This window comes from Artemia franciscana, chromosome 17 (assembly GCF_032884065.1).
Source record: "Artemia franciscana chromosome 17, ASM3288406v1, whole genome shotgun sequence".
Taxonomy (NCBI): Eukaryota; Metazoa; Arthropoda; class Branchiopoda; order Anostraca; family Artemiidae; genus Artemia; species Artemia franciscana.
The window spans coordinates 14,359,263-14,370,903 of record NC_088879.1 but is presented as its reverse complement, the minus strand read 5'-3'; the positions used below and the strand labels follow the sequence as shown (position 1 = coordinate 14,370,903).

Below are 11,641 nucleotides of genomic sequence, written 5' to 3'. Positions count from 1 at the left end.
TCTCCCTAAGGTTCTCTTGAATGACAGGTTTCTTCGATATTTTCTCACAATCGTAATAATAAAGGAATAGAAAAGATATACACAAACTAGGAACTACAAGGAATGAATAGAGAAATGTATTCATGTAAAAAAAAATAACAAAGAAAAGAAATTAGGAAAAATCTCTGCAAGGTTCTCTGTTTCAATTTTTTTTTTTTTTTTTTTTTGTTAAAACAGAAGTGATAAAGGAATAGAAAGGACAGACAAGAACTAAAAAACTTAAAGGAACGAATAGAGAAGGGTTTTCACCATAAGAAAATTGACAGATGAAGAAAAAAATTGGAAAAATCCCCGCAAGGTTCGCAAGAATGAGAACTTCCTCCGAATATCTTGTCACAACGCTATTCACAAACGCATAAAATAGATAGACAAGACTGGGAACGAAAACGAGTGAATAGAGAAATGTATCTATGAAAGAAACTGACAGAAAAAAAAAGCGGTAACAGTCACAAGCTCTCCTCTGCTTCATTTTTATGTCACTAAAGAAGTATGGAAAGGAAGAATAGAGAAGAACAGAAAGGAAAGGGAAGACGAAAACTAAAAACTAAACGAAACGACTAGAGAAGGGAACGAAAAGAAAATTGACAGACAAAAAAAATGGGAACAGTCCCGCAAGATTTGCAAGAGTGAGACCTTCCTTCGAATATTTTGTCTCACTTACAAAGGAATAAAATAGATAGACAAAAATGGAACGAAAACGAATGAATACAGAAACGTATTTACGAAAGAAACTGACAGAGAAAAAAAAATTGGGAAAAATCACCACAGGCTTCTCTGCTTCAATTTTTTTTTTGTCAACAAAAAAGTACGGAAAGAAAGAATAGAGAAGAACAGAAAGGAAAGGAAAGACGAAACTAAAAGCTAACTGAAAGGAAAAGAGAAAGGAACGAAAAGAGAACTGACAGAAAAAAACATGAGGACAGTCCCGCAAGATTTGTAAGAGTGAGAGCTTCTTTAGAATATTTTGTCGCAACTCTGCTAACAAAATAATAAGATACATAGACAAAAGCTAGGAACGAGTGCAAATGAATATAAAAAATGTATTTATGAAATAACGAAAAGAAACGAATAGAGAAAGGTTCTATCAAAAGAAAATTGACAGAAAAAAAAGGGGAACAGTCCCCGGAAGGTTCAAAAGAGTGAAAGCTTCCTTCGAATATTTTGTCATAACTACTCACAAAATAATAAAATACATAGACAACAAGAGCTAAGAGCTCATATGGCACTTGTGACGAGGCGAGAAGAGCTAAGAGCCAAGAGATCATATGGTATGAGCTCTAACAAAATTCTGTGAATCAATAGATTGATTTAAAAAGGAAAATAAGAGGCTTAATGCCGGTCAGGATTTAAAATAAGAGCTCTGAGTCACGATGTCCTTCTAAATATCAAAATTCATTAAGATCCGATCACCCACTCGTAAGTTATAAATACCTAATTTTTTCTAATTTTTCCTCTCCCTTTAGCCCCAGATGGTTGAATTTGGGAGAACGACTTTATCAAGTCAAATTGTGCAGCTCCCTGACACGCCTACCAATTTTAATCGTCCTAGCTTGTCCAGAAGCACCAAACTCGCCAAATGACTGAACCCCTCCCCCCAACTCCCCCAAAGAGAGCGAATCCAGTAGGATTCTATCAATCACGTATCAAGGACATTTGTTTATTCTATCCACCAAGCTTCATCCCGATTCCTCCACTCCAAGTGTTTTTCCAAGATTTCTCCCTCCAACTCCCCCCAATGTCAAAAGATCTGGTTGGGATATGAAATAAGAGCTCTGAGACATGAATTCCTTCTAGAAATCAAATTTCATTAAGATCCGATCATCTATTCGTAAGATAAAAATACCCCAATTTTCACGTTTTTCAAGAACCCCGGTTTCCCCCTCCAACTCCCCCCAATGTCACAGGATATGGTAGGAATTTAAATTAGAATTTTAAAGCACAAGATCCTTCTAAATATCAAATTTCATCAAGATCTGGTCACCCTTTCGTAAGTTACAAATACCTCAATTTTCAAAATTACCCCCCCCCCCAATTCCACTAAAGAGAGCAGATCCACTCCGGTTATATCAGTCACGTATCTTAGACAGGTTTCTATTCTTCTCATCCAGTTTTATCCTGATCTCACCGCTTTAAGTATTTTCTAAGATTTCCGGTCCCCCCAACTGCTCCTACCCAATTGCGCTTGATCCGGTTGAGATTTAAAATAAGAGATCTGAGTTACGAGGTCCTTCTAAATATGAAGTTTCATGAAGATCTTATCACTCCTTCGTAAGTTAAAAATGCGTCATTTTTTCTTATTTTTCAGAATTAGCCCCCCCCCCCCCCAATAGAGCGGATCCGTTCCAATTATGTAAATCACGTATGTAAGACTTCTGCTCTTATTTTTCCCACCAAGCTCTATCCCGATCCCTCCAATCTAAGCATTTTTCATGATTTTAGGTTCCCCACCCCAAACTTCCCCCAGTGTCACCAGATCCGGTCAGGATTTAAAATGAGAGCTTTGAGACACGATATCCTTCTAAATATCAAATTTCATTGAGATCCGATCACCCGTTCGTAAGTTAAAAATACCTCATTTTGTCTAATTTTTCAGATTAACCCCTCCCTCATCTACCGCAAAGAGAGCGGATCCGTTCCGGTTATGTCAATCATGTATCTAGGACTTGTTCTTAATATTCCCATCAAGTTTCATCTCGATCCCTCCACTCTAAGTGTTTTTCAAGTTTTAGGTTTCACCCTCCCAAATCCCCCCCCAATGTCAACAGATCTGTTCTGGATTTAAAATAAGAGCTCTAAGACACCATATCCTTCTAAATATCAAATTTCATCGAGATCCGATCACCCATTCGTAAGTTAAAAATACCTCATTTTTTTAATTTTTCAGAATTACCCCCCCCCCCCAACCACCCCAAAGAGAGCGGATCCGTTCCGGTTATGTCAATCATGTATATGGGACTTGTGCTTATTTTTTCCACCAAGTTTCATCCCGATCCCTCCACTCTAAGTGTTTTCCAAGATTTTAGGTTTCCCCCTCCCATATCCCCCCAAATGTCACCGGATCCGTTCGGGATTTAAAATAACAGCTCTGAGACATGATATCCTTCCAAACATCAAATTTCATGAAGATCTGATCAACAGTTCGTAAGTTAAAAATACTTCAATTTTTCCATTTTTTCCGAATTAACCGGCCCCCCACTCTCCCCTCCAGATGGTCAAATTGGGAAAATGACTATTTTTAATTTAAGCTGGTCCCGTCCCTAATACGCCTGTCAAATTTCACCCTCCTAGCTTACCTGGAAGTGCCTAAAGTAGCAAAACCAGGACCGACAGATCGACAGACAGACCGACAAAGTTGGCGATTGCTATATGTCACTTGGTTAATACCAAGTGCCATAAAAACGAACCAAGAGCCTGTGTATGTACCTTCAGTCCTTTCAGTCTGCAAGGCTATCGAAATATTCAACACCCGACTTTAGAATAATATCAAAAATGATTACCTTGCCCTTTTGAATTATCGATACCGTTCTTTATAGGTAGGAATTTCTTCATACATTTCAGTTACAATTTTATCCTTATCTTTTGACATAGATTCTTTGAATTACCTGCTCATCAAATTCATGGAGAACGTTTTAAATACGTATTTAAATTGCGCATTTGAAAAGGCGGCCTTTGAAACAGGTGAGCAATAACTGGGGTCCGCGTTGTCTGTGCCCAAAGGACATGGGAACTAATTAAAAGTCAATAGCTAAGTTCATGAATGTAAAATCATCATTGATGACTGTCACAGTGTAAAAATATTTTCCCTTTACTGTGCTGACTGCATAGATGACTGGAACAGCTACATCCGCAGGACTTTGCTACTTAGGGAATTCCAATTTCGTCAGCAATAGTTACAGCTTAGGGGTATAAGCCTAGAGAAGGAAACATGTTAAGAAAACATTTCATATTACGCACAATAGCTGTAGCTAACACCTTTTGCATGGATCCCCCCTATACTTTACCGCCAACCCACCTTCCCCTAAAAAGCAAATATATAGTCCAAATTATATAAAACCAATGCATTCTGTCACCCATCACTTGTTTTCCGGTTCTTCTTTTAAACAGATAATTCAATTAATAAGTACAAGGTATGAAACAAGAGAGACGCATTGGGAGAATAGAGGGGAAATATATAATTTCGACTGTATATTTACACATTAAGGGGGGGGGGGGGTAAAATATAGGGAGTTCCATGCAAAATCTGTTTGCTACAATTGTTATGCATATTGTATTCTTATCATGCTTCCTTCTCAAACATGTTTCCTTCTTAACTCGTAAGTTAAAAATACCTCATTTTTCTAATCTTTCAGGATTAACCCTCGCCCCCACTCCCCCAAAGAGAGCGGATCCGTCCCGGTTATGTCAATCACGTATCTAGGACTTGTGCTTATTTTCCCCACCAAGTTTCATCCCGATCCCTCCATTCTAAGCGTTTTCAAAATTTTAGGTCCCCCCTTCGATTTCCCCTAATGTCACCGGATCCAGTCAGGATTAAAAATAAGAGCTCTGAGACACGATATACTTCCAAACTTCAAATTTCATTAAGATCCAATCACTCCTTCGTAAGTTAAAAATACCTCATTTTTCTAATCTGTGCAGAATTAACCCTCCCCAACTCCCCCAAAGAGAACGGATCCGTTGCGGTTATGTCAATCACGTATCTAGGACTTGTGCTTATTTTTCCCACCAAGTTTCATCCCGATCCCTCCACTCTAAGCGTTTTACAAGATTTTAGGCCCCCCCCCTCAATTCCCCCCAATGTCACAAGATCCAGTCGGGATTTAAAATAAGAGCTCTGAGACACGGTATCCTTCCAAATTTCATTGAGATCCGATCACTCCTTCGTAAGTTACAAACACCTCATTTTTTCCATTTTTTCAGAATTAACCCTAGCCCCCCCCCCCCCAACTCCCCAAAACAGAGAAGATCCGTTTCGGTTATTTCAATTATGTATCTAGGACTTGTGCTTATTTTTCCCACCAAGTTTCATCCCGATCCCTCTACTCTAAGTGTTTTCCAAGTTTTAGGTTTCCCCCTCCCGACTCCTCGCCCCCGTCACCAGATCCGGTCGGGATTTAAAATAAGAGCTCTAAGACACGATATCCTTCTAAACATCAAATTTCATTGAGATCCGATCACCCGTTCGTAAGTTGAAAATACCTCATTTTGTCTAATTTTTAAGAATTACTCCCCCCCCCCCAACTACCCCAAAGAGAGCGAATCAGTTCCGATTATGTCAATCATGTATATGGGACTTGCGCTTATTTTTCCCATCAAGTTTCATCCCGATCCCTCCACTCTAACTGTTTTCCAAGATTTTAGGTTTCCCCCCTCCAACTCCCCCCAATGTCATCAAATCCGGTCGGGATTTAAAATAAGAGTTCTGAGACACAATATCATTCCAAACATCAAATTTCATTAAGATCCAATCACCCGCTCATAAGTTAAAAATACTTCATTTTTTCTATTTTTTCCGAATTAACCGGCCCCCACTCCCCCACCCAGATTGTCAAATCGGGAAAACGACTATTTCTAATTTAATCTGGTCCGGTCCCTGATACGCTTGATAAATTTCATCATCCTAGCTTACCTGGAAGTGCCTAAAGTAGCAAAACCGGGACTTTAGGTTTCCCCCCTCCAACTCCCCCCAATGTCATCAGATCCGGTCGGGATTTAAAATAAGAGCTCTGAGACACAATATCATTCTAAACATCAAATTTCATTAAGATCCAATTACCCGCTCATAAGTTAAAATACTTCATTTTTTCTATTTTTTGCGGATTAACCGGCCCCCCACTCCCCCCCAGATGGTCAAATCGGGAAAACGACTATTTCTAATTTTATCTGGTCCGGTCCCTGATACGCTTGCCAAATTTCATCGTCCTAGCTTACCTGGAAGTGCCTAAAGTAGCAAAACCGGTACCGACAGACAGACAGACCGCCAGAATTGGCGATTGCTATATGTCACTTGCTTAATACCAAGTCCCATAAAAACTAGGAACGAAAACGAATGAACAGAGAAATGTAATTATGAAAGAAACTGACAGAGAAAAAAAAATGGTAACAGTCGCCAAAAGCTTCTCTCCTTCGATTTGTTTTTCGTCACAAAGGATGTATAGAAAGAAAGAAACATAACATAGAAGAACAGGAAGGAAAAATGACAACCAAATGGAACGAACAGAAGGTTTTTATAAAAAGAAAATTGAGAGAAAAAAAGGGAACAGTCCCCACGAGATTAGCTGGGAAGACAGCTTTCTTTAAATATTTTGCCACAACCCTAGAAATAAAGGAATAAGATAGACAGATGAAGATTACAAACTAAACCAAAAGAAGCGAAAAATACATTTATGACAAAAAGCTGACAAAGAAAAAAAAAGAAAGAGAACAGTCTCCGCAAGGCTCTCTAGTATGACATTTTGCTTCGACTTTTTCATCACAACTGAAGCGATAAAGTAATACAATAGAAAGACAAGCATTAGGAACTAAAAGGAATGAATAAAGAAAGGCATATAAACAGAATACGAACAGAGAAACTGTTTGAACACACCTTGTCTGCAGAATCTTGTTCATCAATTTCATCTTGTTCATTCGTCAAAAGAAGTAGTATCCATCCTTTATAAAACACATCCACTATATTATGAAAAAAGAAAGTACAGTAAAGAAACTTTCTTTGAGTTTGAAAGCTTTAGTTTAGGGTAACACACCACTTTTTGGACACTTAAATTTTAGCTTTTGAATTGTACGGGATAGGTCTTTTAATAGGCCTTTCACTTTTACAAAAAGTGTCAAATAAGTTTACCAGCACATCGACCAAATTTTAGCTCTTAGATTAATTATTGAGAAGTCTGAATCATCGGATTCCTTTAGTCTTCAGCGTTATAAATTATATAAAGACATTCAGCCAATAGAAGAGCGTTAGCGAAGGTTTAACGACAGAAAAAAAAATGTCACGCCATCTAGTATTTGGTGAAATTTGGCATTTTCACCAGTGTAATAATAAGAAAATCAGTTTTATTTGGATAATTGGTAAAATTAGGGTGACAAAAATACGATTACAAAGTTTGAAAAAATGCCAAATGTCGCCAAACACCAGAAGGAGCTGATAGTATTTTCTGGTCGATACCAACACCAGTTTCCAGTCTTATAAGATATCCACACTCTTTGGTCCTATTCTTGTAAGTTATACCAGATAAGCAAATTGAAGGGATTTGTCCTATTTACGAGAACAATATTGCTGCGGTTTATGACGTGATGTTAGCAGTTAGTTTGGTAATGAATCAGGAGTTCAGCAGAGTCGTGTTCCATCCCCCTTTATACGGATCATTTTGATTGACTTTGTCTTAAGGAGTGCAGGAGAGACTGTGGGAGAACGCAAAATCAAACAGGGCTGAAACAATTTCCTGGACTTGCATTATGCTGACAATCTATGGAATGTCATGTGAAGCATCCTAGGTGAGAGTGTGAGGAAAATGAATGAGCATTTAGAGTTTTTGCGAGTTCAGAGTGCTATAAGAAGTTTGATAATAAATGTTAAGAAGACTAAGTCGCAAAGGCTAAGAATGAGTAAAGATGGAAAGGGAACGTTGGGCAGCGAAAAGATTGATCAAGTGGACATCTTCACTTACCTTGGTAGCATTGTTAGTAAAGACGGCGGGAGCAGTGAAAATATTAAAATTAGAATAGCAAAGACCCAGGGTATTTTTTCACAGTTGAAAAAAGATTGGAAGAATAGAAAGATAAGTCTGGGAGCCAAGATTAGAATATGGGAAGCTACAGTGATGGCAGTGGTCAAATAAGGTTCTGAAGCATGGGCACTCCGGAAAACGGACAAAGATTTGCTAGATATTTTCCAGAGAACTTATCTACGGATTGTTCTGGGTACTCACTCACTGACCATATTTCAAACTAGAGAACTTATCTACGGATTGTTCTGGGTACCCACTCACTGACCATATTTCAAACAGTAGGTCTTGCAAAAAGTATGGTTCAATCCCGCTTTCTCAAGCTATAATGAGAGAAAGGTTCAGATGGCTAGACACCTTCTGCGAATGAAGGAAAGAAGGACAAATTGCCGAAGACTGTCTTTTTCAGCCAACCGAATAGGGCTAAACGGAGAGCAGGTCGTCGTCGGTTGGGGTGGGAGGATGTAAAGAAACATTTAAAGGAAATGAGAACTTCCTGAGAGGATGTAAAGAGGAAAGCTTTGAATAAATTAGGATGGAAAAGGAGCATACGAAGCTGTGTTGGTCTCACGTGACTTGTTACTTTGGTCACTTAAAAAGGGCACAAGGACTTCTAATTTGCGTTAGAATAAGCCCTCTAGCGACATTCTACGACAACTGGGTCAATACGATCCCTGGAATCGACAACTAGGTCGATACATCGATACCCCTTAAAAAAAAAAACACACATTCGTGATCTTTCTTCTGGCAAAAAAATAGAAAATTCCACATTTTTGCAGATAAGAGCTTGAAACCGTTACAGTACGGTTCTTTGATATTCTGAATCTGATTGTGTGATTTTCGTTAAGATTCAATGTTTCCCCCTTTTTTGAAAACAAGGCAAATTTCCTCCGGCTCCTAACTTTTGATGGGTAAGACTAAACTTGATGAAACTTATGTATTTAAAATCAGTATTAAAATCTTTTTTTTATATAACTATTGGTATCAAAATTCTGTTTTTTAGAGTTTTGGTTACTATTGAGCCGGGTCGCTCCTTACTGCAGTTCGTTACCACGAACTGTTTGATCTTCTCTGCAATAAAACTTTTGCATATTTTACTCTGAAAAACTTCGCCTTTTTTTTATGACACTAGACATATTTGAGAGTACAAACTAAACTTCTATTTAGAGTATGGTATGTTTTTCGTCGGAAAGGGTACATTAGTGGGAGAACAAAAATCAATTAGGCGGTAGCACTGCGACAGATAGCGATCCAAATCTAAAGCTTCAACAATAAAAAAAATTGATTTGATATTTTATTTTGAGGAACTTGCGTGGACATAATGGTGGATAAACATATATAAAAGTACAGCAATCACCAAAAAAAAAGACAATTTCAAAATCTTAAATAAATCAGGAAATAAAAAACTTCATTTAATATAATTTGAATAAGACAGTCCAACATTCCAATATTAAAACTTTTATTATCACAAAACTTCTGTTCTGCTTGACTGTTGAGGCAGTATAGTATTAGTCTGATATATTGGAAGCTTCATAATTGATGAATTTTGGCGCTAGAAAAAAGAAAAAACTGTTACAATTAAATTATCACATAAACCTATTAAAATTTAATTACCACAAGCATGAGTGCACGTGTATGTAGGCATGAGATCATCACAGAATATTACCCGGGATGGAGGGAGGCCGATAACACGGAATAAGTTAAATTAGGTCACAATTTTTTTCAAAACGGTACTGAGGATGGGCATCCTTTAGGAACAAATCTGGAAAATCTTCCAATCTGTTATATGTGGAAAGCATGCATGGTCATAGTTGCACGTGAGCCAGACTCTTGGGGAGGGAGTATTGAAGGATTGTCCGAGCGGAACAAAAGATGGGGGGAACAGGTTCATTTTAGGGTACCATTTTTAAAAAAGGCAGACATTCAGTCTGATCTTGGGTGAAGTTCCCCTGTAAGCAGCTATGCAGCTTACATCCTGAGAAATACAATATCTATTTAGCTGAGAACAAGCCATTTTTGATTATTTACATCAGCAAGTCTTCTCTTTTTGATTTACTATTTACAAAGTCATAGTAATAATAATCATCTATGCATCGTAATAATCTTGGAGCCAAATTTGGTATTCACAGATCAAATTTAGTTTTGCAACATGAGAGCCTTCGAGCCCATGTCCCCTCGTAATCTTGAGGGTTTTACAACTTTCATGTAGTTCCTAATATGTAATTCGTTTATCTTTTCCTTTTCAAAATCCTCCTTTCCCCCAAGGAATATGTTGGTTTATCAAAGACAAAGATAGCCCCCCCCCACCCAAAGAAAACAAATATTGGGCATATCCCTAGCTAACATTTCAAAAATTGATTGCATTTTTTTCAGACTATTAATGGCATACAACAGCTAGCATACACATAAGCCCGATCCCTGATCTCAAGAAGCTTATCGTGTGTAAGGAAATACTGAATACAAGAATCAATGTAGCATATCTATAAAAAAAAAACAATATGGCCACTAGCCAAGTACAATTCGCACTACTAAACTAGATTTCTTACAAAGCTCTTCAAACTCCACCAAAGTACATTAACTGACATTAAACCTTTCCAACGAGTCTAGGATTTTTTTTTTATTATTAATATTATTATTATTATTAAGAGGAGGTCAGCTATGCCACCAAAGCAACTTTACATTTTATTGCTATTTACGAATGTAATAAATACGTAGACTATTACTATTATCAATATTAGCCTACAATATTTATCACCCATAATGATGGAGTAATACAGAAAGGATACAATCAGTGATAAACAACTACAAAAAGATAATATTAAGTTTACTTAGGAGCTTATCTTGCACCTCTGAAATGTCATTTGTAAAACATTAGTCACTAGTAAATATAACTAAAAGCTATGTATTAAATTAAGTGAGTCTCTGGACGCACGTCGATATTAATTAAGAAAGTTGCTCGATCCATTTTAAACTAATTTCATTTGGATTCTCTGACGTATTTTGTTTTAAAACATGCAAAAACTATTTAACTATGCATTTGAATATTCCTCTTCATGAAGCATTTATAAACACAGCTAAATTTTCTTGGGCTTTCACTGGATGTTAATTATGTGGCCACATAATTTATTTACACACCATTCTGTAGCTTAATTGTTACAGTCAATAAGGTAAAAAAAAAAAGGTAAAGGATACGGCATTAGACTTTGCAGTCCGTACCGGCGGTGCTGATCTCCGTTTCTTGGCCCTTCAGCCAGGAAGTGCAATGAGGGGTTGGGGGCCAGCCAACCTGTGCTGACCTCAAGCGGCTACAATGAGTTGTTAGTAGCAGCAGTAGCATGCCGAAAGTCTTTGAAACTTATGACTAAACAAATTCCCACGAAACATATGAATTTTAGATGCCAGATGAGGCGGAACATGCCTGATCATGCTGCAAAATCCCTAGTGACGGACAAACAATTGCTTTATTGTAAGTAAATAATTAAGGAATAACAAATTTCATTCCCTATAAGCTTCCAAAGGGCTAAACAAAATCATACTGGTCAGTAAACATGAATTAAAAAAGTAATTCTACTTTTTCTCAACGTGAATCATTGTAAAATATGTTATGAAAGAAATAAATGCTTCATTTGAGTTATTCACTCCTGTAGCTTATTCTAACAATGCTCTAAATGACGAAAAAATTAGCCAAGAGAAACCTTTCCGTATTCAGACCACTTTTCTCTTCTCTCCTATGACCAATCCTGACATCCAGGCCAAGATAAATTTTTCAAAACAAATCTTTTTTTTGAGGGAGAACAGTTCTTTAGCCTTATAATATTTCCACTGATATAAGTTTTTTTGGAATATGAGAAGATCTGGAACCATACTGAAAATCTCTTTGA

The 11,641-nt window shown here is 37.4% G+C and overlaps 1 protein-coding gene across 2 annotated transcripts in view; it reads right to left on the bottom strand.

Annotated features, from left to right (window-relative positions):
- Positions 1–11,641, bottom strand: part of LOC136037898 (receptor expression-enhancing protein 5-like) — a 37,329-nt gene that overhangs the window by 13,302 nt on the left and 12,386 nt on the right. The window contains exon 4 of one of the 2 annotated variants that reach the window (XM_065720751.1): positions 9,042–9,312. The exons of the other annotated variant lie outside the window; for it this stretch is intronic. Within the exon in view, the coding sequence (XP_065576823.1) occupies positions 9,269–9,312 (44 nt within the window). The 3' untranslated portion in view covers positions 9,042–9,268. Of the gene's footprint in view, positions 1–9,041; positions 9,313–11,641 lie in introns of those variants that run through there. 2 annotated transcript variants of the gene reach the window in all.